Raw genomic sequence first — 27,305 nt, forward strand, 5'->3', positions numbered from 1 at the left:
GACTTTCAACCCTACTCCTTGTAGCTCCGTTTCAAGGGCAAGGGTTAAGGGCTAGGGGTAGGGCTAGGGATGAAAAATAGAATCGGAATTGGGCCTTAGTCTTGTGTCAAATGCCCTTATAAGTTTTAGTCATATTTAGTCAGCTTGTATTCTTTTTTGTTTAGTCACATTTTAGTCGACGAAAAGTCTTGGCATTTTAGTCTAGTTTTAGTCAAAGAAAATCCAAAGTATTTTAGTCTAGTTTTAGTCGACTAATATCCAAAGCATTTTAGTATAATTTTAGTCAATAGTCTTTTTTTAGTCTTTGAAAGCAGATTGACAGTAATGTTAATCACAGATCTAATGTTAATCGCATCTACTTACTAAACCAATAGATTCATTTTAGTCTTTTTCTCACTCATCTCACAAGATTTATGTCATTATTGACAGCTGTCAGATGAGCCGACTTTCCTGCTTGTGTGTGCGTTTATGTAGGCTATTTGTCAGTATCTAAACAGAGATGAACACACACACACACACACACACACACACACAGCGCAGAAGCAACCGACCAGCGCGGAGACGCGTCTACGCCAGGGACACACCTGCCGCAGGAGCGCCGCGAGGCGCAGAGAAGCGGAGCCCTTTGATGTTAACGATGGTGTCGTTCACACCAGAGCCATAAAGCCGGGCAGGAAGTTGCACAAAGAAACAGGGAGAGAATCTGGTTAATTTGCAAAATAAAACACAGCGATTGACAAATGCAATGATGTGAACGGGAGGGCTCCGGCTAGCACATGATTTCCATTGCTCGGAGCTTCGCAGTGATTCCGCAGCCGGTTTACAGCGCCCGTACCCCCCCTGCAATGGCCATGCCCCCCCAGCCAGTTTGTAGCCTGGTACTCGCCGCACTTAATAATAATAATATAATAAATTTTATTTGTAACGCGCTTTTCCAAGTGCTCAAAGACGCTTACATAAAAACACAATTTAAAATACAATGCAGTAAATTATCATAGTTAAAATACAAGAACAAGATACACAAATTTAATTTATAGATTAAAAGCCAGTTTAAAAAGGTGGGTTTTTAAAAGTGATTTGAAGGTGTGGGGGTCTGTACAGTCTCTGATGGGTTGGGGGAGTGAATTCCAGAGGGTGGGGGCGGCAACGGAGAAGGCTCTGTCCCCCCAGGTTCGGTGCTTGGTCCGGGGGGGTAGGGTCAGGAGATTTCCTGCTGAGGATTGGAGGGCACGGGGGGGGGGGGGGGGGGGTTGTAGTGGTGAAGAAGGTCTGTGAGGTAGGTGGGGGCCAGGTTGTTAAGTGATTTGTAGGTGAGCAGGAGGATTTTGAATTGTATACGGTGTGCGATGGGGAGCCAGTGCAGTTTCTGGAGGACAGGGGTGATGTGTTCTCGGGAGCGGGTGTGGGTGAGCAGACGGGCAGCAGAGTTCTGGATGTATTGCAGTTTATTGAGGAGTTTGGATGATGAGCCGTATAAGATGCTATTGCAGTAGCCCAGTCTGGATGTGATAAAAGCATGAATCAGGGTTTCAGCAGCAGAGTTGGTGAGTGCGGGGCGGACACGGGCAATTTTGAGGTGAAAGAAGGCTGTCCTGGTGATGTGGTTGATGTGGTGGTCGAACTTAAGCTGGCTGTCGAAGATGATTCCAAGGTTCCGGATGTGTGGGGAAGGGGACAGAGTGCAGTTGTTGAAGGTGAGGCTGAAGTTTTGGGTTGTTCTGGTGCAGGATGTGGGACCGATGATGATGATGTCTGATTTGTTACTGTTGAGTTGGAGATAGTTTCTTTGCATCCATTTGTTTATTTCGGTGAGACAGTTACTGAGTGTGGAGTGGGTGGAGTTGGTGATGGCTTTGGTGGAGATGTATAGTTGGATGTCGTCAGCGTAACAGTGAAACTGGAGTCCGTGATGGTGGATGATTTTTCCGAGGGGGAGCATGAAGAGGATGAAGAGGAGGGGACCAAGCACCGATCCCTGGGGGACACCTTGTGACAGAGGAGCGGTGGTGGAGGTGCAGTTGTTTATGCTGATGAACTGTTGTCGGTTGGAGAGGTAGGAGTGTAACCAGGAGAGTGCTGTGCCAGTGATGTGAGCTGAAGATTTCAGTCGGGAGAGCAGGATGGAGTGGTTGATGGTGTCGAAGGCTGCTGTGAGGTCGAGGAGGATGAGGATGTTGAGGTGTCCGGAGTCTGAGGAGAGGAGGAGGTCGTTGGTAATCTTGAGGAGGGCTATTTCGGTGCTGTGTTTTGATCTGAAACCGGATTGAAAGCATTCAAAGAGATTATTGGAGGTGAGGTGGGTTCTGAGTTGAGAGGCTACAGCACGTTCCAGAATTTTTGACAGGAAGGGGAGATTGGAGATGGGGCGGAAGTTATTTGGGTTGTCAGTGTTGAGACCAGATTTCTTGATGATGGGTGTGATTGCAGCCAGTTTGAGGGTTTGAGGAACAGAGCCAGAACTGAGGGAGGTGTTGATGATGTTGGTGATGAGTGGGGAGATGACAGGGAGGCAGTCCTTAATGAGTTTGGATGGGATGGGGTCCAGGGTGCAGGTGGAGGTTTTTATACCGGTCATGAGAGTTATTAACTGTGCTGGGGATATTGGAGAGAACTGTGACAGGGGCTGGATGGTGGCAGGTGGTGAGGAAGGAGGTGAGGCTGGTGGTGAGACGGGAGGGATTCCAGGGGCGTTGAGGTTACTGTAGATGGTGTCTATTTTTGTTTGAAAGTGTGAAAGGAAGGACTGGCATTTTTCTGTTGTAAACGATGAGGGGGTGTTGTCGTGAGGTTTGAGGAGTGAGTTTATGGTGGAAAACAGAGCCTTGGGGTTATTGGAGCCAGAGTGGATGAGATGGGAGTAGTAGGTGGTCCGGGCTGCGTTGAGTGCATCTTTGTATTGTTGTAGGTGGTCTGTGTAGGCAAGGAGGTGAACAGATAATCCAGTTTTATTGCAGAGTCTTTCCAGTTGGCGTTTCCGGGATTTCATTTGGCGGAGTGCGGGGGTGTACCAGGGGGCAGAGTGAGTGAACGAGACAGTTTTTGTTTTGGTGGGGGCAAGCTGATCCAGGCAGGAGGAGAGTGTGCTGTTGTAGTAGTTGACCAGGTCAGCAGGGTCATCAGAGGGCAGAGGAGGTGTGGCAGATAGACAGTAGGTGAGAGAGGCTGAGAGAGCTGCAGGTGAGAGGGAGTTAAGGTTTCTGAAGGTTATTGTCCGGCTCTGAACTGGGGTAGGGGTAGGGATTTCGATGTCCATTGTGATTGCCAGGTGGTCGGAGATGTGCAGATTGTGACTGGATAGCTGTTGAATGTTGAGTTGAGTGGAGCAGACCAAGTCCAGAATGTGACCGTGACTGTGTGTTGGGAAAGTTACGTGTTGAGTAAAATTGAGACATTGCAGCAGTTCTAAAAATTCTATGGCCGGTTTATTGTTCAAGCTGTCAATGTGTAGATTAAAGTCGCCCAGGAGGAGAACAGATGGTGAGATGGCAGATAGCTGGGTGAGAAAGTTAGCAAAATCAGAGAGGAAGGAGGGATGTGGTTTTGGGGGGCGATAAATGATGGCTGTGACCAGAGGAGAAGGACCAGACAGTTTGTAGGTGAGCTGTTCAAATGAGGGGGGTGGCGGAATGGGGATGATGGATGTTTTGATATTTTTCCTGAAGATGGCAGCGATGCCACCTCCCCGGCCCTCTGTGCGGGGTTTGTCCATATAAGTGTATCCTGTGGGGGTGGCTTGGTTTAGTGAGAAGTAGTCCAGATGTGTTTGCCAGGTTTCGGTGAGACAGAGAAAGTCCAGGTTATTGTCCATTATGAAGTCATTGCACTTAGCACAGACAGCACCGTTGTGTGTGTGCTTTGGTGCAGTGGTGCAGGGTTATTTATTTTGGCTGGTTGCTGTGGTTAATAAGTCTGATGGCCCAGGGGTAGAAGTTATTTTTGTGTCTGTTGGTGCGTGACTTGAAACTTCTGTATCTTCTGCCAGAAGGAAGGAGGGAGATCAGATTGTGGCCTGCAGGTGTCACTGGTTCTTTATGATGTTCCGGGCTCTGCGGAGGCAGCGGGAGGTTGCAGTGTCTTCCAGGGTGGGCAGAGTGCGGCCGATGGTTCTCTCTGCCATCTTTATCACTCTCTGTAGTGCTTTTTTATCTGCAGCCGAACAGCCACAGTACCACGGGGAGATGCACTGCGTCAGCACGCTCTCGATGGTGGAGCGGTAGAAGGTGACCAGCAGCTGTTGGTTGCATTCGCTGCTGGGCCTTCTTCACTATGGCTGTGGTATTGGCTGTCCAGGTGAGGTCCTCGGAGATCTGTACCCCCAGGAATTTGATGGAGGAGACAAGACCCTCTCCACCCTGACCCCGTTGATGCAAAGTGGGGCTAGCCCTGCTCTATGTCTTCTAAAATCAATAACCAGCTCCTTGGTTTTGTCAGTGTTAAGAGAAAGGTTATTGTCTGTACACCAACCCATCAACCTTGGGATCTCCTCCCTGTACTTGGACTCGTCCCCTCCCTGAATGAGGCCCACCACGGTGGTATCATCGGCAAATTTGATGATGGTGTTTGAGGGGTGAGTTGGAGTGCAGTCGTAGGTGTATAAAGAATAGAGGGGGCTCAGCACGCAGCCCTGTGGGGAGCCGGTGCTGGGGGTGCGGGTGGAGGAGCAGAGGGGGCCCATTTTTCTGAGAAAGTTACTGATCCAGGCACATGTGGAGGGGGGGAAATCCAGGTCTGACGGTTTATGGATGAGTATGTGAGGGATGATAGTATTAAATGCTGAGCTAAAATCAACAAAAAGCATTCTAACGTCGTTACCAGGGAGCTCAAGATGGGACAGAGCTGTGTGGAAGGCTGTGGGAATGGCGTCCTCAGGTGATCAGTTTGCCCTATACGCAAACTGATGGGGATCAAAGGAGGGGGGAAGGAGGGCTTTGATGTGGTCAGCCACCAGCCTCTCGAAGCATTTCATGACTGTGGACGTCAGTGCGATCGGTCTGTAGTCATTGGGGCTGCTGACAGATGATTTCTTGGGGATGGAGATGATGGTAGCTGATTTCATACAGGAGGTGACAGGGACTGATTGAATAACTTGGTAAGGACCCCTGAGCGTTTGACTGCACAGGCCTTAAGTACTTTCCCAAGTACTCCATCAGGTCCTGGGGCTTTCCTGGGATTTACTCTTGCCAGCACTCGTTCCACTTGCTGTTCTATATTTATTTATATACAGTATTTATATATTTGAGCAGATGTAAAGTAGCCTACTGTAAAAAGCAACACATCTGAATTACACTTGAAGTATTTCGGTTTTTATAAGATTTGTTGTACATCAAGTGTTTTGAGGCTCTGATGCTTTTCTTACTTTCAAGAATAAAAACAGCTTGAAAATGTTTTTTTTGTGTGTGTATCCATTGTGTCACTGGTGAGCACCACTAGATGGAGACTTAACATTGTCTCATTGCAACAGGACTTGGTGAGTAATCATCCCCAGCTTCACAAACAATCCTTTAACAGTGGAGTTGTGTCATAGCTAAAGCTGTCTACAGATAAAATATTTATGTTTGCTCTCCAAAGTTACAAAACAGAATAACATACACATAGCTATAGGCTATTCTTTGTTTTGGGAACCACTGATCCAGTAGCATGTTTCATAAGCAACAGGCACTTATTGTTAAAACTCCACAATTAAACCTTTGATATTCACTGAAACACAAAGGGGATCATCCCTATGTTCCCCGCTGTGTATGTGACCGGGGAACATACCTTTTTCTAAAAAAGGGTCCATGTTCCCCACTTTTCCCCAAAAGGACCCGGGGAACATAATTTTTGTACCCATACCTGGAAGTGGAGTTGAGACTTTGCATATTTTTGCCTATTTCTGAATGAGAAGTTGAGTTGTGACTTTGAGTGAGAGGTGGAATTGTCCCATTGGTTTTATTTAGGCAATAAAGAAAGGAGTTGGTTAAGTTTAGTAAAAAGACCAGGTAGAGGCTAGACAGGCCATAGATAGAGTCCAGATAAGTAGAGAGAGTCCATCGACTGGCAATAGCGGGGAACATAGGACTCTTTTTCAGAAAAAGGGTCCTATGTTCCCCAGTATGTATTGCAACCGGGGAACATAGGACCCTTTTTGGGAAAACCGGGGAACATAGGACCCTTTTTCAGAAAGATAGGTAGCCTACGCTCCCAAAACCTTATGTTTGTGCTACAGGAACAGTTGAAGAGTTGTTGGGATTCAGCCTCCGAGTACAGTGGTAGCCTACCATGAATGTCTTGACAAAATTAACATGAAATTACCATCTAGCCTAGTTGTCAAGACATTTTACTCAACAACTTGATGGTGATGCTGAAGGAAAAATTGGAGGATCACTAAAAGTCAATGGGATCTAGGATTCAGCCTCTGGCAAACAGTTTATCCAGGTTATCAATCCATGTTAGGTTCAGTCAATCCAGATTTTTTTTTAAAAAGTAATGAAAGTCTATTGTCTCAAGTGACAGCGTATCTTTGGCAGTCGGCCTGTTTGGCTCACAGCAGGAAAGCACCATGAATTACTACCGAGTAGCTTCCAGTTAACACGTCGGCCCTGATAGCCTGATTACCAGTAGAGTTTATTGTCAGTGGCTTCAATGACTCGCACTCCCTCCAAACAGGAACTTGGAGCTGTTGCCTCCGTCTTCCCAAACATATCCTTCCTTTTTCGACTGATACTCAAACACAGACTTTCAGGGAAGAAACACGTGTCCTCTGCACACCCACATCCTTCCCCTACCACAATTATACTTAAAATAATAAACCTGAAACACCTTGGGTCAATAGGGACATGTCCCGCTTTCCCTGATGAAAGTTATGGTTTCCCAGAATTGTCCGATTAGATGTCGGCGAATGGAGGAACTTAATGGGGTTTGAAGTGGAAGATCAGAGGTTTAATTTCTCTTCTGATGAGATTGGAAAGTAAAGAATGAGGTTAGTTACGAACCCTGACCTCCGCTTGTGGGAAAATGTCACCAAACGGGCCGGCCGGTTCAAAATTAGGTTTGAGAACCAGAACCAGCATGGACCCCTGTCTGTGTGAAACCCCTATCTGTGACCAGACCTGGCCCAACCTGGTCCAGCTACTTCATAGAGAGTTTCTACATCAATGCAGCAGTGAAAGAAGTTACAAAAATCTCTTCAGATTCAAAGCATCCCCTGTTCCCAGCAAGCAAATTTCTTCCATCAGGGAGAAGATTTTGAATTCCAAAATGCAAAAAATCAAACTGCCTTAAGTTATCGTTTGTTCCAGCCTCCATTAAAGGGATAGTTCAACATTTTGGCAAATTGGCCCATTGCCATAATCCCTATAGTCATAGCAGTAGGTTCGTTACCTTTATTTGTCGGTGCAAGCTATTTTTAGAGCGGCGGAGCAGAGCCGTGAGCTGCTCAGAGCTATGCTACGGAGGCTAATGGGATTTCTTGGTTTCCCTCATCAAACTCATCAAATACACAATCCAACAACTCCAAAACGCTCTGGTGGACAAGTTGTGACCTGCACATTCACCACGCTATGAGATAATAACACAACGTTACCAGTTTTAGAGGTAAATACAGAGACTGCTTGATGAAAAATGAAATGTATTTACCTCTAAAACAACTCTGTGTGGTAACGTTGTGTTATTATCTCATAGCGTGGTGAATGTTCAGGTCACAACTTGTCCACCAGAGCGTTTTGGAGTTGTTGGATTGTGTATTTGATGAGTTTGATGAGGGAAACCAAGAAATCCCATTAGCCTCCGTAGCGTAGCTCTGAGCAGCTCACGGCTCTGCTCCGCCGTTCTAAAAACAGCTTGCACCGACAATTAAAGGTAACAAACCTACTGCTATGACTATAGGGATTATGGCAATGGGCCAATTTGCCAAAATGTTGAACTATCCCTTTAAGCTGTTGAACAATGATAAACTCTAACAACGAACAGTTGCCAGGGAGGAACTCAGCTGAAGAGCTCTCAGAAAGATAAGCTGTTTAGTCATGTTGGCATTAGAGGGAAGAGCAACAGGAAAACAAGTCGCAGCCACCCAGTTCTGCAGAAAGGAGCCGCCACTGACTTTTTACCATGACGTGGAGGGCGTTGAAAGGCTGAAAAACTGATACACACTTGTGACAGCAATGGTATAAGAAGAAAGGAGATGGATAAGGGAGATACATGAGTATTACTGTAACATTTGTTTAAACATACTGTAAATGAACAGGTTTGAGATGGAAATTTAAATATGTACAACAAGTAGGCCTACAAACAGATAAACACATGTTTACAGTGTACAGGTTTAACATATGTCGATATATGTTCCAATTACTAATAGGTTTTATATATAAATCTTACATTATATATCAACAAATACCATCATTCATGTTCATGGTCTCCAGAGGGTGGACCTTTGTGGCTTTCCCATACACCGTTAAGTATTTCAACATCCACGTGACTGACTGGCACATAATTATGCAGATATTCACAGTTCCCTGAGGACAAATCAAACTTTTATGTAGAACAAATTCACATTCACTTCAGTTTTATCTTGCTCCATCGTTGTATGAAATGTGTATGAGTAGCCTATATTTAAAAACACCGTCCTTAATGGAAAAGGTAGAATATATTTTTGGTAAATCAAAGTCTAAACACAACAACAACTGAGGTTTCACCAACTTTATTTATAAATTTAACTTACATTTATATTCTATATTACATCACGTAACAAAACATGTAAAAATATAAAGCTTGACTTCTCCCTTATATTGCACAGACAAAATCCTTTTTTATCTAACACTCAAAAACATTCATACATAACATGATTTAATAAATCATTCCGAACTGTAGCTTTTAAACTCACAGAGTAGCTATAACACTCACCACAGTCGTTTTACAGTCGCAGCACATTTACACCTAGCTTATTATTATTATTACACATCATATTTTACACAATGAGGGGAAAACCAGAGGAACCAGTCGTTTTCAGAGTGTGAGGCTCATTTAACCTGAACCTTGGAGAAAAATGGCCGAGCGTTGGCGACGGCACTCGTTTCTCTCAAAGTGTCCCTCAGAGTCTCTTTGACGGTTTTCCTGTCGGCTCTGGAGAAGTCGGTCTTGAGCTTGAGCAGAGCTGAGACGTGTCTCTCACTGTGGGTGAAAGAAAAGGAGGAAAAGTTCAAAATCAAATCAACAACGATCCAGCCAGTTCATGTACAAAGTGTGCATCGTGGATGTTCTTCATCTGTTTAACGCTAGTTTAAGATTTTAGGAAATACATTCACTCACAAGAAGAAAGACTCTACTCTCATGTCTCAGTTAGGAAATATTGATACACTAATATTGTAATGTTAAATGACGTAAATACTGTATCGATTCTTTAATTGATTTATAATTATAATACTATAATGTTGGATGTGTATTGGGAAAATACACTTCTGGAGGTTTTTCCTTATATGGTCAATCTCTGTACATTCTATGTAAAGCTGTTACAAGGGTTTAAAGCAGAAGTAAGTGATATTTTTGTGTTAATATAAGTCTTAAATAGTTATATCTTCCGACAGCAATCACTTATATAGAGTGTTTGGACTGAAACACGGGTCTCTCAGTCCCTCTGCTCTGCTCTGAGCCGAGGATAAAACTTTTCTCGTATCCTACAAGTTTTATTCAATGAGGAGAGAGAACGGCATAAAGGGGCGGTCCTCTCTGTGTGTGCAGCCAAGGGATGCGCGTGAATGTGGTGACGTAGGGACGAGGACCAATAGATCCATGACGAGGGCGGGGGCTGCTAACTCCATCGGCTGACAAGACGTTATGGTGCGTTCAAGGCAACTCGTAACTCGTGTTTTTCCGACCTGTGAAGTTGTACCAGTTCGATCTGGTACGACTTCACGGGTCGGAAGTTACGAGTGGCCGTTATAGTGACTTTCACAGGTAAAACAGGTCGGAAAAACACGAGTGGGTTGCCTGAAACGCTACAAAGTCGTAAGTCGTGACTTGAAGCTGTAATTTACGGTTTCAAAAGCCTGCCTGGAACGCAGCATTAGCCAAAACGACCGGATAGCTTACTTCTGCTTTAAGTCTATGTATGGTAAAACCTTGAAATGCATGTCTTGTGTTTCGACACTTTACGACCCCCCGTGGCTGTTTTTGTTACACTCAGCACGGTGCCAGACCATCTAGGGGGGGAACAGCTGTTAGAAAGTGACGTACTGTATGTACTGACAGGTGTTGAAGTGATGTGATGTGTATATAAGCAAGTTCTTTCTGAGAGTCAGCGCGCATCTTTCCAACCGGTGACTTGACTGTTGCTGCAAGTGAATAAACTGGCAAGACGCTCATCTTGTCTGCGAGTACTCAGTTTTAGAAAGTTCCCACTACAATGTTATAGAAACTGTAAAACATTTGCTGTTTGTTTAGTTCACACAACATCGTATATTGTCTATAATATGACATTTTCTAAAAAGCAATGGTTATCTTAGCTTGGTTTATCTTAGCAAAATGGGTGGAAAGGGATGGAAACAGCTAGCCTGGCTCGGTCCTCAGGAAAACAGTCACTACAACCTCTAAAGATCACTAATTAAAATGCTTTATTTGATTTATTTGAATGATTTTTAATACACAAAGAGAAACACAAACGTGATGATTTGTGTTTTACAGAACCAGTGAGTGTTTCTCCCGCCTCTTCACAATCATTTTCACTGTGTAAATATGTTGTATATTTTAATCTCTAATATGATGGGAGTGTGTTTATGTGACTAGTTTAACTCACATCAGCTTAGATATAATTTATTATTATTATTCTGTTATCAAACTCGCAGAAATTTAGCATTTCCTGGACCATAACAACAGTTTCCTCTCCGGGCCACTCTAGGAGCTCTTCCTGCTCTATGTCTTGTTGTGTTTCCACACTTTTCCTGTCAGCGCTTCACTTTTACCGACTCTGATAACAGAGCGACGTCTTCCTGGCAGCTCAGCGAGAAGAAAAGTTATGAGCTGTGGTTCATAATATCATCGTATACGGCCGGAAACATCTGAACACATCTGACCCGTCCTGGCTCAGCTTCACTTCCTGTCGCCTCTCTGAACAGAAGCTTTGTTTATCCTGGCATTCCTTACTCTTGTCATGGTATTCAGGCCTTATTGAGTCTGTTACTCTGGAGACTATTGGAATTTATTGGTGTTATTTCTGTTAAAAATGTTACCTGAAGTCTGGGAAATCGCTCCCCAGCGATGCGACCTGCATCTGAATGGCTGGCACATCCTGGAGTTTCAGCACTTCTGCAATCTTGGTCAGGATTTCCTTCAGCCAGTCCTCCTTTGAACCCTGCGAGGGAAATAGAGCATGAGACACGGCAGACTCCAGCTTTAGGGAGGATTTAATGATGAGTCGTCACAGCTGTGTGGAATTTCTCCTTTGGGTTTTCCCTGAATCATCGCTAATCAACTCAGTCGTCGGCTGGGTGAAGCTTTCCTTTGGGAAATTTATTACAGTAATGAGTGGGCTGATAATGGTTATTTGCACAATGCCAGTTTTTTACAAATTGTGTTGTTTGACAGATGACTAGCAGCCAAGTTGGATTCCTTTTCCTTGTTCTGAATACATTTTAACTTGAGGTTTAATCTTTATCCAATAAAACTCTCAGCAGGACTTTGAACTGGTCGTTTCTTAACCTTCTCTCTCTGCAAATTTATCATTTTTATGCACATTTGTTTTGGTTTTTCTTGCACCTTATTGAAGTGCAAGGTTACACTATCACTATTATTATTTTGCGATTTAGTTGTTACAGTCAATTTTGTACTTTCTCTATTGTCAATTAATGAGTCATGTTTCTTGGTTGTAACTTGTATTCTTGTTAAATAAACATTTGATCACAAAAAACCCCCTTCTCTCTCTGCAGGATCCTCTCTCCCGTGGTTGAATCTTTGTTATCTATTGTAACATTATTATTCCCCCCTTGCTGTTCTGCAAAATAAAACATTGACATTGTCTCTTGTTCTCTCTGTGTGTGTGAACCAGATGGTTTCTCACCATGTTCATAAATAAGCTGTGCAGACTCTCAGCGTTGTCTCTGACGGTCCTGTAGGCCTTCTCCTGGCGCTCCTTGTCCTTCAGCTTCACCTCTCCCCTCAGCAGCCGCTTCACGTACTCCACCGTCACGTCCTGATGCAACTGGCTCATCAGCTCCTGGAATCAGTTCAATCACAATGTCAGAAACACAAAAAAACATGTGCTGGTAATGTTTAGACAAAATACTAATCATATTTTCAATTCTCTTTTCTGAATATTGTTATTGTTATTATCCTGTTGTCTGGTATCATATCTCCTTTTTGTGTTGTCATGTCGTCATATCATTGCATCATTGTCGTTAAAAAATAACAATTAAAGAAGAAAGGAAAGAAAAAAACTCAAAGAAACAAGATTTATGATATTAAAAAAGATGCTTAAGTGTGTAAATCTTTACTTTTGCATGTTTTAAATGCTAGAAATCATAAAAAATTCACATTATTGCTGATTATTTCTCCAACAAAACTCTACTGTTTAAAGAGTTTTGAAGGTATTTTCCTTAAAATCTGATTATTGGCGATCATTTTAATGGATAATGCTGTTCAAACTAGTTTTATGCGTCTATTAACTGATAGTTTCACTGAATGGAAATGAATGAAAAGCAGTGGGTCTGTGGGAGATAATTAATAATAGAGAAACACTGTTCTTTAATTTCTAATTTCTCACCTGATGACACGATTCCCTCGAGCCCTGAAGTTCCTCGCTCTTTGTCTGGATGCTGCGCAGCAGGTCGTCAAACACAGACTTATTCAGCCAGTCACTGGTTCCCAGTTTGCGATACTGAGGCTGAGGTGGAAAACATGAAGCGTTAGAGACAGCTGAGACCGAATCATCTATAAAAGCACAGCACTGATCACATGTCAATATGATTATCTCAGTAAAAACATCCTGAGTGTTAAATCTGTGAGGTTTTATGTCTTTATCCCATACTAAACGCTTTTATTGTGAAAATCCCAGCGACCCTTGTTTTGAAAATGGGTCAAATCAGTGACAGCTCACTGTTGTTGACAACTCTGCAGCTCATGTGAGGAGCAGAGTGAGTAATTACGCCTGTTTAGTCTGTTGATGATGTTTGTTTTCCTGATTACACAGAAGCTTCTTGTCTCGATAAGACTTGGGCTGAATCCCTGCAATTGAAATAGATTCTCAAAATTAACTTCCTGACGTGACCTCCCTCTGCGCTGTTTATCTCTGTTTTTCTACAGAAGATGTTGGTCTTTCCCACCAAAAAGTCCCGTAATTAAGCAAAACAGCTAGACAGTGTAGTTTTTTGTGTGAGGAAGGAGACATCACACTGCAAAAACGGAAAATCTTACCAAGAATATTTGTCTTATTTCTAGTCAAAATGTCATTTCTAGTCAAGACAAATCTCATTATACCTAAATATGTACATTTATACATATACATACATAGTTACATTAAAAAGTAGCTTGTTTTTAGACACTTTTTTACTTATTTCAAGTCTATTTTCATTTGAAATAAGTAGAAAAATCTGATAGTGGAGTGAAGTTTTTCTTTCTTATTACAAGCCCCAAAAACTTCCTTTCACTGGCAGATTTTTCTACTTATTTCAAGTGAAAATTGGTTTGAAACAAGTGAAAATGATCTAAAAACAAGTACATTTTTAGGTGATGAGTTTTATTTAAAGAGATTAGTTTTGACTAGCAATGAGACATTTTGACAAGAAATAAGACAAATATTCTTGGAAAGATTTTGAGTTTTTGCAGTGCAGGGACTATTTTCAGTGGCAGATTAATCCTCGGTCAGTGCTTTAGGCAGCAGGAAGGTGAATGGTTGAGTGTTTGAGCGTCTTGTTGTTTATCTGTCTCTGTAAAAACAAACTCACCCTGAGGGACTCGTGCACGGGGTTTAATAAATACGCGTGGGCAGATGTCTTCATGGTGGACAGAACTTGTAAACAGTCCTGGCGCACGTCCTCCGTGAACAGCTGTCCCTGCTCGGTGAGGACTTCCCTGCAGAGGAAGAAAGCACACAGTCCACGTCAGCTCACAGGGTTTTTTTTTTATCAATCAGATGTTCAAGTTGTTTCATCGAGCGTCTTAAAGTGAAACGCACCTGAACTGCTGCACACAGCCGAGGTTCGCCTTGATGGCCGCCGTGCTGTTCGCCTTGTTCTGCCTCATGATCTCGTCATGGAAGTTCTTGAAGCTGCAGGAGATCGAAACAGTTGATTTTTAACCGCTCAGTGTTTATTTTATTTTATTTTTTTATTATAACGTAAAGTGGAGAAACCATCGGCGCTCTCACCTCTGCATCAAACTGCTCAGTTGAGACGTTATGGTCTGGGCCTTGTGCAGGTCGCCCACCACAGTCTTAGCTGATGTCACCATGCCGTTGACCAGCTGAAGGCAGATACAGGAAACAACATCAATAACTCAGCAGCACTAGAGGAGAAAAAACACATGTCCTCAGCTTTAACTGGCCTTTTTTATTCCTTAGTTGTACCTGAATGATGTCGTAGGCCACCGGGCTGAAGTAGCAGCCGTCCTCTCTCGTCGGCTCCTCTCCGTTCGTCCACATCTGCTTCGCCTCCTCCAGGACTCGGCCGATGTACGTCATCAGTTCAGTCTGAGCTCAAAACAACAGGCTGCTGTCATTCATACTGTCTTTAATACACTAATACACAATTACTTTGTGTTTCCACCTTTACAAAACTGTGCAAAACTCTTCACCTATAACACTAGTCTGTAACTTATAATGGCCTATAATTGAATTGAATATCTATATTGTCATTTTACACAACGAAATTGGTGAGGCACCTCTGCAGTGCACTTAAAACTACAACTACTACCACTAGTGATAATACATCATTAACACAAACAAATGACAAGATAAATAATCAAGAATAGGGACACACACATATTGCACTGTAATGAATAGAAATAATGAATAAATAATGTAAGAAACTCTTCCTTATTACACTTTTATAGTGATAATGTCCCATGAATGAACCACTGGGGACCATTAATATGTTCAAATTTAATGACAAGCAGAGAAAAGTGTGAAAAAACTCTGAAATCAAATCAAATGAAACCTAATTTAGGTTATTGGTTAAAAACAATATTACCAAATGAGAACCAGCTAATCATTTACCTGCTGTTGGCACAGGTACTGTTCCTCCAGAGGCTCCAGTAACTCTTTAGGCAGCAGTTTTCCCAGAGCTTCAGTGTTGATCTCAGAGGCCAACTCTGGTTTTTGAAGCAGCCTGATGCAGAAGAGAAATCATAACTTTTAAAATCAATCTTTATAGATCTCGACTCAAAAACTCACTCTTCTCTGGAGACCACGACTAAGATCCATGAAAGAAAACACTTTCGAGCTGCAACAATTAATCAATTAATTGCACAATAATTGACTATTAGATTCATTGTCAACTATTTTGATAATCTAATAATCGGTTTGAGTAGTTTTTTAAGAAGAAAAAAGTCCAAATTCTCTGATTTCAGCTTTTTAAACATGAATATTTCTGTTTTTTTGTTCCTTTACGACAATAAATCTGCGTATCTGCGTATCTCTTTGGTTTGTGGACAAAACAAGACATTTGAGGACGTCGTCTTGTGGTTTGAGAAACACTGATTGATATTTTTCACTATTTTATTGACCAAACAACTAATCGATTAATCGTTTAAATAACAGATTAGTCGACTTGATAATGGAAATAATCGTTAGTTGCAGCCCTAAAACACAAGTGTTGATCAAGAAGGAGTCGTCCTCTCTGAAGTGTTCAGATCTTTCTACATCTTTATATATTTTGCTGCATGTCTTTTTATTTTCTAGTGTGAACTGAGCTGAAGTCTCGACTCACTCTGGATATTCCTTGTTCACCCACTGCAGCAGGAACTTGCAGTCCTTGTCCCCCAGACCGAAGTCTGCGATCTTCCTGAGTCTGGAGCTGAAGGTTTGATGAAACAACCCGGCGTAGAAGTTACAGATGTCCATCTCGGGCGGGTAGCAGCTCTTCACCAGCTCCACCACCCACAGCAGGTCGTGCTTCAGCTGCATGCCCATGCTGTGGATGTCCGCCTTCACCGACGACCAGCCGTCCCCCTGGTTGGCCAGCGGCGTGGACGGGTTGTCCATGCGCTCCTTCACCAGGCGGCGCAGCGTGGAGTCGTGCAGCTCCTTCCAGCCGCCGGGCCTCCAGTCCGGCGCCGAGCGACTCCTCTGCTTCCACAGCTGGTCCAGCTTCTCCTCCTGCAGCACGGCGCTCACGGCCGACGTCAGGGCCTCGGGGCTGAACTCCCCCAGACTGGCGGACAGACTCTTCTGCAGAGTCTGCTCGATGTCGTGTTTCAAGGCTTTGTAGTCTGAGGCCAGCTCCTTTATTTCCCCCTCGCGGTCTGCAAGTCCCTCCGCCTCCGTTATGTCCCCAAATAGACATTCCTCTTTGACTCTCAGCACCTGGCTGGCTTCAAAATAGTGGTGTCCTTCAAGGTGTTGTTCAAACGTGAGGATCTCTGGAAGAGAAAAGAAAAGAGAAAAGGTGGTAGAAAGGCATCTAAACCTCAAAGATAAAATGCAAATTACATATAAAGCTGCAGATTTATAGAAAAACACATTCTTATCTCTATTGGTGCTTTATGAAATAGATTCTCTATGGTTATAAAGGCATTAATCTCTTGTTTCTATCTCTCAGATACTGATTCTGACTTAAGCTGTACAGTATGTTATGCACCATAGAAAGTATATTGATTAGCCTATAGCCTACAGTGTCATGCAAAAGTTTGGGCAACAATTTAGCTGGAAGTGAAAGATGAAATGATCTCCAAAAGGCATAAAGAGTAAAAAAAAAAAAAATGAAACACTCTTTTGCAATATTTTTTAGCAATATCAGTGCATTATTTTTGTTTTCTATAGTTTTAGTGTGAAAAAGGTGAAACAAAGCAGCAGCCTGCAACTTGACCAAGCAGTATCAGATAAGATATTTACTATTACAGCTGTGATAGTTTACAAAAGGAGGGACTAACTATGCAGGGGGGCTTTTCCCCTTTTCTGTCATTTTGAAAATGTAACAGATGAAAATGAATATAGCCTAATTTAGGCCTATATAGCCTATATAGACCTAAATGTATTGTTTAACTGTTCACATTAACAGAAACTTTGACCAGTGGTGCCCAAACTTTTGCATACAGCCTATATATTACTTTGTGTTGTTGTTGCTGTTACCGGTTAGAGGCTCCTCTTCCAGGCGGAGCTGTGACCCGTCGGTAGCGGCTGTCACCAGGGCCGGAGCTCCGTCCTGAGCTCTGGGGCTCCGGGGGAAGAGCCTCTTCCACCAGGCACCGCCCGGGGGGGAGATCCTGAAGCCGCTGTCCGACTGCGTGGAGCCCGAGCGCATCCGCATCCTGATCCAGGTAGAGAGACGACGACAACCGACTGGGAAAGGCACTGACGAGTCTGGTGGAGAAAAATATGACAATTAATAATTATCAAGGAAAAATACATTTAAAAAGTAAGTGGGAAAAAAAACCCAAAACAAAAAAACAACATAATTTTTAGTTTTAGCATTTCAGCTTAGGCTAATTTATTTAGCTAGGTAACATTTCTGAATTTCGCGGTCGAATATTTCCTGCTTTTTATTTTTTTAATTATGCATTTTAGATCTTAGCATTTCTGAAATACTACACAATATCACATTCTTATATTTTTAAATGAAAAATAATAATGCTTCAAAATCGGTGCTAGCATGTCAAGCTAATAGCCTATAACTTCCGGTGGTATTTTCAAAATAAAAAACGTACACACGTGAAAATATCAAAATTACTCAAGAAATTCAATTCACACTAAATCTGTGATACAAGAGCTGCTATTTCTGATTGATAAATAAGTAATAACTTCTCTAATTCAATTAAATCTCGACACAATCACACAAGAAAGCAAAAAGCATAGCCTAAGAGTCTTTTGACAAATGTTTCCACTTCATTCATAGAAAGTTAACAAAGTAAAGTTATACACAAGTAAGTTAAAATAAAGGAAAGAAAAGAACTTGAAAATAAAGATTGTTTAAATGAAAAAAACAAAACAAACCTAAATTTAAAAGAAAAAAATGACTAAAAGCAATTTAGAAAAACACTAACACACACACACAAAACATTTTACCCAAGTTTAACAAAGCACAAGTTCAAACTGACATCTCAGGCAGAGTCCAAACACATCAGATTAAACAGTATTTGTATTTTGAGTTTAGTTATTCAGTAACTTTTTTCCAGAGAGTAAACACACACACACACACACACACACACACACACTGAACCAGGGTGGATGTGAACAGAAAAGCCCTGTTGTTACTCACCCCACAGCCGCTGTGAACTGCTCACAATACAGCCACAGACTGGGGGAGTCTTTTAAAAAGCAGCTGTTATAAACTCCTCCCACTGAAAGATGAGGATGCACTTCCACAGCAGAGGAAAGTACACACACACATAAACACACACAGTATACCAACTAAGGCTTTTTTTAGACACACTCGAGCTGAGGCAATGTCGGACTTTGCTTGAGAGAGGAAAGTATTTCATGTTTACTGTTGTAATCCTGTGCAGACGTTCATCATGAATCTCCAGCAGCAGCAGGAGGAGGAGGAGGAGGAGGAAAAACCTCCACAAACAGATCGATCAGCTTCCCTCTTGTCGTCCGACACCACTTCACGACAGGATGCCTCCCAAACTAATTGCCAACTTCCTGCCAGAGATTCATGGTTTCATACTTCCATGTTAAGAATAGCAATCACAACATGTGCAAGGTTGAGATGTTGATGGATTTTTACTGTAATTCCCATTTCCGACAGCCGGTTCAGATGATGCAGGTTTGCTCAGACATATACTTTCAAAATGTAGAAATTAAACAAATGAAATAATAATAATAAAAAAGGTTAGAAACATCATGTCACAGCCAAAATTAAAATAAAATAACATATCTGTATTAATAATAAGAGTAACTTCAATTTATATAGCGCCTTACAAGGAACCCAAGGTCGCTTTACAGTGAAAACAAAAACAAAGACAACATGAAGATAACTGTAACAACATAAATATAACATAACTACAGCAACATAAAGAGCAGAAAAATGATTTAGGTTATAAAAATATAAATGAAAACAAAATAGTGGCTGGAAAACATAAAAAAAACATTTAAAATATTGGTAACACTTTATTTTAAGGGGTCCTTGTTCCTGTGTATCTACCTAATTAATTATAGTGTAATTACCTATGTAACCGTATGTAATAACATGTACTTACATTGTAAATACATAGTGTATTTTGGTGTACTTACAGGTCCTTGTTACACTTGTAATAAGAAATGCCAAAGTGGCCTCTCTCTTTGCACAAGCATTTCTTATTACAAGTGTAACAAGGACCTCTAAGTACACCAAAATACACTATGTATTTACAATGTAAGTACATGTTATTACATACGGTTACATAGGTAATTACACTGTAATTAATTAGGTAGATACACAGGAACAAGGACCCCTTAAAATAAAGTGTTACCAAAATATTAATTTAAATAGTCATTTTTGTGCAACCGACAGTCCACAAAGAAAGAACATCAATAAAAACCAGCATATTGGCACAATTAAGAAGCCGAAACCGTCGAATATTTGCTTTAAAAATAACAAAAAAACAACTTAAACCGTACAAGATGATTACAGTAAACGGTTGTTGATTCATTTCTTATTGATTACTTGGCGATTAGTTGTAATTTTACATGTGGTGGGGGACTTTAGGCACTGTGGGACTTTATCCTGGATGTTTTGGTTTCTAATGAACCGTAACCACAGTCACATGTTTGGTCCTCAACCAAAACTTGAGCCAAAAAAATTGACCAGAGAGTTCACACAACTATATTTCAGGAAGTGTAATTGAAACCATAACACATATTCTACCTAATATAATGTAATAAATGGTTTGGTTTAATACAGGAAAAAGAATCAGCACCATAACACCAAACATTTCTATGGCTGTTTTGTATCCCAAATTGTTTTTAATGTAATTAATATGATCTATAATCACAGGGTACATGGCTAACCCATTTTGCTGTCTGGTATCCATCCCAAAATAGCAAGATTTCAGATTTCCCTGTTTCTTTCTTCTTTGATTTGGTTCTGTTTTTGGTCAGATAGCCGGGTCATGTCAGGTCACGATGGTTTTGTTTTGAGAGAATCCCTGAATCTGGTCTTTACTTATCAGTCTTTCAGTCTGGGCCGGTCCCTGACGCTGTGGATAAACCCCCCGAGCTCTCGAGCCGCCACAACATATGATCTCACTTCTTTATAAGTACAAAATGCTGAACATAAAGTATAGAGTGTGTTTGTATGATGACGAAACTTCAGATGGACAGTTAGAGCGCATCCCTTTCTGAATAAAAGCCCCTTATCCTTTTAAGGACACCATTGTTATTCTACATCTACTTACTGTAACTGTAACATTCATCATATCAATGTGAAGCAGCAACGTTTGCAAAATGCAAATGAGCTCAGACCATAAATTGTGTCATAAAATATACCACACACATGACTGTTACAGATAAAATACGCAAAGAAACCACCACATTGTAACATAAAATAAGATTAAATACACTACACCAGTCATAAAAGAAACCATTTAGATCAAAAGCATTAAATATTTCATATATAGATGTTTCTGTTTCATATTGGACACAATGTTTGATGCATTATAACATGTTATGTTTAGATAAAGCTAACAACTAACTGAGTTAAGTGGCATTTTTTACACATGTCATAATGGCAACATCTTTTATACCAACGACGCCCTAGTGTACAACACATTCACGATTCTCGAAGTCCGGCCTGTCGTCGACCCCCTCGACTTTACATCACCTTCGATAACGTCCCTGCAGCCTGTTGATACCTGACGTCTCTTGTTGTAAACAGTTTGTTTCTCTCACCTTCTCTGTCTCTGCAGGGAAAACAGCAGCGCAGCGTCGAACACATGGCTCCTGAACGCACCGTCTTTGTTTCAGCAGCAGCAGCAGCAGCAGCAGCAGCAGCAGGTCGATCTCACGCTGAACCGAGGGTAAGATGCAAATAACGTCTGATGTCAGGATGTTGGTTAACTCACAATGTGTGAGCGTCTGCTTTCTGTTTTCTCTCTGTGTGTTTCCTCTGAGGGCTTGTGAGGCGTGAATGGGAACCAACGTAAATGTAACCTATAGTTTTCACACCGTGGGCCAGGTGTTTTTCATGAACATCATACGTGTCACAAAGAGGAATCAGGCTGATAACCACAAACAAAAAAATGGAGAATTAACTTAAGAGAACAGAAAACAGAGAAGTCATGCTAGCTCAGGTATAAATTCAGCTTTTAGCTTTTAGCTCGTTCAGAAATAACCAGTGTGGTTTGTAGAACTTCTCATTCACATCACCGACCTGTTTGGTTACACAAACAGGCTCAATTTGTGACTTTACAGCTTCTGAACACAAAACTACGGTGGCCCAGAGGGCTCAGATCACAGAAAACACACACAAAATCCCAACAAATTCAGGAAATAACTTCACTAACTTTGCAACACAACAGAAGCGTCTCCAGGGACACAATAAAGTGAAGGCTAAGGCTAAACTGACAGCTCATACACTTATTTCCAAACACCAGCCTGGTCCGTCACTTTATTATCTTTCATGCGTCGTCAAATTGATAAAGTTGTCTGAGTTTGTGTGCATGTGTTTTCTCAAGTTGCCATGTATTGACATCTCAGGGCAAAACAACCTAAACCTTATCAAAAGCTTACTGAGGGAGCCTGGATACATACAAAACAAAACAATACACTACATAAAACATTACAGTATAGACATTAGACAACATGGACCCACCCATTACATGCCAACATGAACTTTCTCAAAACACAAGTGTAAAACAGTTGGCAATAAAAATTTACATTCAGTTTACTGTCAATTTACTGTGGATCAGATGCTCTATGGTTGCAGCTTTATATATAAGAATTAAGCTGTTTAATTTTTAGCTTTTTCTCGAAAGTGAAGATGGACTTCTCCACTTTCAAGCTCTGCAGCTCTGCAAGTCTTACATAAAAAAAAACACAGAAACACAGTAACTTCTCCACCAGTTTCATTGTTTGATACTTGGGGGGAAAAACTTTGTTGCTGAGAAGAAGTAATTATTTCCACATGTGTGTCTTCACGCTTGGCAGCCATTGTATTTTCTGAAGCCATTTCTTTGGAAATGACGACACTGCGGAGAGAAGATTTACTTCCTCACATACCTGCAACTCTCCAACAGAGGTAAAATGTCTCTCCGTGTGTTTGTGCAAATCAAAGTGGAAACAAATCTGGAAGTTTCATTAAGAAAATCGACTTCTCTTTTTTTTTGTGAACAACTTTTTTATTGCTTTTAAAGGGGAAACAAGTACATTAATCCGATAAAGGTAAAAGGTACATTGCAACCTAGTAAAAATAAAAATAAAAATAAAAGAATAATAAAAATAAATAAAAATAAAAAGACAGGAAAAAATAAAAATAAAAAGGGTGCAAACTGGAGATGACAAACGTTTCATGAGAACGTTTCTCCTTGGAGTGAGGTAAGTCCTGTGGATATAATTGAAATTATCTGTTGATGGTTTGGGTTTTTAGAAACCAAGACAATTTAGGACCATATCCTATCCCAGTTCAATGAATCACCTCCGATGTAGTGCTCCATTTCACTAGACCCCACACGTACGTACAATAGGAAGGGTTTTATAAGAGGCATCCTGGATAAGTGAATAGATTCGGGAAACAAAACCTCTTTTTTCCGTCCTCTATTATACAGAATGGCGTGCAAAGGGTGAGCAGTCAGAGGATAATTCCATGGCACTCCATATAGGCTTTAGAAAATCGACTTCTCTTCTTCTGAAATCCAACCTCAGTTCTGGAGCAGTGTGGAATCAATTGGTCTTTATCAACACAGAGACTTTCCATGAATTGAATCCCTCTGCATCTGTGCCAACAAAAACAAGAAGTACTTAAAGTGCTTAAAAAAATGGAGGTCGGATCATCTGCCAAAGAAAAAAAAAAGAAAAAGATCCAGCTCCAGAACTGCTATTAATTTTATTACAGAGATTAGATTATTTTATGAATTTTGGAACTTAATCTTTTTTGTGTTTCTCAACCAAAGATAATTCAGAAATAATGTTTGTGTCACTGCTGAGCATGAACATTAACAGCAAACTAAAGATTGATCTTTTAACTGTCACATTGTGTATCAAAACAAGACTAATGTGGATATTTCTGTGTTTACATTTGGGTTACACATTCAATAAAAGGAGTTTTACTGATGCTGAACAGCAGTTTTCATATCCCATGTTTTCACAGAAAAGGAACTACTTTTTATTATTTATTCTACCGTTTTGACTTAATTTCTTTCCATCCTGTCACAAGAACAGCTGTGGTCGAGGCGATGTGCCAACGCTATTTTCGACACTTGGCTACGACCAAATGAAAAGTGAAAGTACCAGAAGCGTCTGGGCCCAAAATTTACATCAGCATAGTGACAGAAATCAGACACCACAACCACAACCGCTGCAGTCAGGACGAGTGGGAGCGAGTGCACGTACGAGAAAGAGGAGAGTTTACAGGAAGTCAGGTGTTTAACTCTTAATGTCAGTTAAAAATGTGAGACTGTGAAGTGTCACAGCCATTGTAGGAGGCGTGTCGTCCTGGTCCTCATGAGACCACCAGGAGTCAAAGTGGTCGTCTGTAGATACAAGAGCCTTAGAAACATCCAGAACAAACCAAGACTATACTTTCAGGGATCATTTCTATAGTTGTTGACTTGAGAAATGTGTTTCTAAAGAGTTTGGTCTCGCTGCCCACGATGAAGAGTGAAGATGTTTCCTTCAGAGCAGGAAACTGGTGGGAAGACTTTGTTTCTTCTCCACTGTTGAAGACTGTTCAGTGTTTCTGAAGGAGACACTGATGGAGGAAACATGGTCTGAGTGGACAGCTGCATATTTGTACAGTGTCAAACAATAAACAGATTTGACTTTATCTCATTACTCTCTGCTTACCTAAATGCTGTTTCTCTTAAGCGTCTCTGCTTTTGATCTCTTTTCCTGTTTCACTGACATTTGTGCCACTTCTCTTACCCTTCATCTCTACTGGATCTGTCCAATCTTTCTTTATATGAACGATAATAGGATTTCTAGGGTTTACTTACATGTTAAAACAGTATTTTCTCTTTATTGGAAAATTCACCAATGAAAATCAACTGTTCAGTTTCTCAAATCTTCGTCGTCTCCAAATCTTTTTGAAAAGACCTGATACACTTTCTGCAACCGACTCATGACACACCAACGTTATAAGAAACCTGCTGCTAATTGATGTGAAGGTTGACATCACTGATTCATATGATTTAGTTTTAATAAGTTTAGCACCAGATAACGAAGCTGTGATTGTAGGAGGCGTGTCCTCCTGGTCCCCATGAGACCACCAGGAGTCAAAGTGGTCGTCTGTAGATCCAAGAGCCTGAGAAACATCCAGAACAAACCAAGACTATACTTTCAGGGATCATTTCTTTAGTTGTTGACTTGAGAAATGTGTTTCTAAAGAGTTTGGTCTCGCTGCCCACGATGAAGAGTGAAGATGTTTCCTTCAGAGCAGGAAACTGGTGGGAAGACTTTGTTTCTTCTCCACTGTTGAAGACTGTTCAGTGTTTCTGAAGGAGACACTGATGGAGGAAACATGGTCTGAGTGGACAGCTGCATATTTGTACAGTGTCAAACAATAAACAGATTTGACTTTACCTCATTACTCTCTGCTTACCTAAATGCTGTTTCTCTTAAAGGAGCATTATCGCAAATACAGCAGTAATAGCATAAAATAAGATGAAATATGCAAAAGATGGGTCGGGGGGAGCCATAACTAAATTTACAAAAAAAATCGCCAACAGTATAGTGTCCGTGGGGCAAATGCAGCATTTGTCTTTGTTATGATCCAAGCCGGCCCGGCGCTTGCTGCGTTAAAATGCACTCGGAACTCGCAAATCCGACCTCCGAACCGGACAAATATGCAACAGTAAGTAATGTAGCAGTGTTAGGCTGCTCACAGTCACTGAATCGCTGGTAGAACACTTTGTCTCCACGTCCCTGTGTCTTTCTTCAGCTGTCCTCTCAGCGTTATTAAGGAGGAGGAAGTTGCTTGCTGTTGTTGTGGTTGTTGTGGTTGTTCGCGACGTAGAGCTGCCGCTTCCACTAGCGAGTTTTCTTTTTCCCGCGATTGCACGTTCATTCGGCCTGGTGAGGGAGGAGGAGGGGGGAGGGAGAAGGAGGGGGGAGGAGGGAGGAGGGGGGGGAGGGTGGGGGGGGACTAAATGAGGCTGCTCTCTCTCTCTGACAGCTGCCCACTTGTATATATCTGATAAGCTCCGCCTGGCTCCATCTAGTGGCCGAATTAAGGACTTGGATTTGCGATAATACTCCTTTAAGCGTCTCTGCTTTTGATCTCTTTTCCTGTTTCACTGACATTTGTGCCACTTTTCTTACCCTTCATCTCTACTGGATCTGTCCAATCTTTCTTTATATGAACGATAATAGGATTTCTAGGGTTTCCTTACATGTTAAAACAGTATTTTCTCTTTATTCGAAAATTCACCAAGGAAAATCAACTGTTCAGTTTCTCAAATCTTCGTCGTCTCCAAATCTTTTTGAAAAGACCTGATACACTTTCTGCAACCGACTCATGACACACCAACGTTATAAGAAACCTGCTGCTATGTGAAGTTTGACGTCACTAACTCATATGATTTAGTTCTAATAAGTTTAGCACCAGATAAAGAAGCTGTGATTGTAGGAGGCGTGTCCTCCTGGTCCTCATGAGACCACCAGGAGTCAAAGTGGTCGTCTGTAGATCCAAGAGCCTGAGAAACATCCAGAACAAACCAAGACTATACTTTCAGGGATCATTTCTATAGTTGTTGACTTGAGAAATGTGTTTCTAAAGAGTTTGGTCTCGCTGCCCACGATGAAGAGTGAAGATGTTTCCTTCAGAGCAGGAAACTGGTGGTAAGACTTTGTTTCTTCTCCACTGTTGAAGACTGTTCAGTGTTTCTGAAGGAGACACTGATGGAGGAAACATGGTCTGAGTGGACAGCTGCCTAATTAAAAAAAAAAGTCAAAATAACAGAAGTTTTCATGTATGCTTTCCAAGTTCTCCAATAATCCCAAAATTTAGGGAAGTTCTGTGAAGAAAATCCCTTGGTTTTCCTTCACTTGGACTTGGAGGAGGTGTTGGGTGTTAGTCATGTTGGAGAGTAAACATCCATTTAAATTAGCACCAGATTTGTTTCAGCTTTATGTTATTTACTTTTAGGTCAGATTTGATTCTGGTTTGGTGCCAGTTTGTCTTTGGCATGTTCGTTTTCCATCTCCATCAGCCCTGCTGGATGTTTCAGACTTATCAGCTGATATCACACCAACTTCTCTACAGTGAAGACCAACATTTTCCCAGAGGAGAAAGTCCAGCAATGACTCAACAAACCTCCATGAATTAGTCAATGAAGAGACAGACGTGTTGCCATGTGTTTGAAAACCTTTAAGTCACTTTCTGCTTAGAAAGACAGAAACACAATTCCTGTGGATGATGAAGCTGCAGACAAAACTGTGATAGTAGGAGGCGTGTCCTCCTGGTCCTCATGAGACCACCAGGAGTCAAAGCGGTCGTCTGTAGATACAAGAGCCTGAGAAACCTCCAGAACAAACCAAGACTATACTTTCAGGGATCATTTCTATAGTTGTTGACTTGAGAAATGTGTTTCTAAAGAGTTTGGTCTCGCTGCCCACGATGAAGAGTGAAGATGTTTCCTTCAGAGCAGGAAACTGGTGGGAAGACTTTGTTTCTTCTCCACTCTTGAAGACTGTTCAGTGTTTCTGAAGGAGACACTGATGGAGGAAACATGGTCTGAGTGGACAGCTTTGTTTAACTTTGTAAAACTTAAACATGTTTTCATAGAGGAACTTCTTAAATGTGTTTTTATCTGAGAACAGAACTGTTCTTCTGTTAGACAGAAACATTACATCTGCAGGGTTGCATAAAGCTCACCAGCAGAGATGTTCATCTATGAATCTGATTTTGACTAGTTACAATTTTTCTTTTTGATTTGGTCCCAAAAATGATTTTAAAATGAAACATCCAGTTTGAACTGCGTTTAATTAGTGGCCAGTTAATCTGTAGTGAAGTTAATGTCAGACTGTGTGAACAGAACCAACTGTTTTCTGTTGA

At 41.5% G+C, this 27,305-nt stretch overlaps 1 protein-coding gene across 3 annotated transcripts in view; it reads right to left on the bottom strand.

Annotated features, from left to right (window-relative positions):
• The window catches only part of tnfaip2b (tumor necrosis factor, alpha-induced protein 2b), a 69,077-nt gene extending 50,467 nt beyond the window's left edge, over positions 1–18,610 (bottom strand). Inside the window, exons 1-12 of one of the 3 annotated variants that reach the window (XM_083999037.1) lie at positions 18,375–18,610; positions 17,249–17,479; positions 15,888–16,539; positions 15,176–15,287; positions 14,528–14,650; positions 14,330–14,424; positions 14,138–14,230; positions 13,908–14,034; positions 12,728–12,847; positions 12,026–12,181; positions 11,199–11,320; positions 8,659–9,144 (exon numbers count right to left, since the gene is read on the bottom strand). In XM_083999037.1, coding sequence (XP_083855163.1) covers positions 8,994–9,144; positions 11,199–11,320; positions 12,026–12,181; positions 12,728–12,847; positions 13,908–14,034; positions 14,138–14,230; positions 14,330–14,424; positions 14,528–14,650; positions 15,176–15,287; positions 15,888–16,539; positions 17,249–17,426 — 1,929 coding nt within the window. In that variant the 5' untranslated portion in view covers positions 17,427–17,479; positions 18,375–18,610 and the 3' untranslated portion in view covers positions 8,659–8,993. Of the gene's footprint in view, positions 1–8,658; positions 9,145–11,198; positions 11,321–12,025; positions 12,182–12,727; positions 12,848–13,907; positions 14,035–14,137; positions 14,231–14,329; positions 14,425–14,527; positions 14,651–15,175; positions 15,288–15,887; positions 16,540–17,248; positions 17,480–18,374 lie in introns of those variants that run through there. The other 2 variants (XM_083999038.1, XM_083999039.1) reach the window with 2 other exon arrangements.
• Positions 18,611–27,305: the final 8,695 nt, after the last annotated feature.

This window comes from Trachurus trachurus, assembly GCF_905171665.1.
Source record: "Trachurus trachurus genome assembly, chromosome: 22".
NCBI lineage: Eukaryota > Metazoa > Chordata > Actinopteri > Carangiformes > Carangidae > Trachurus > Trachurus trachurus.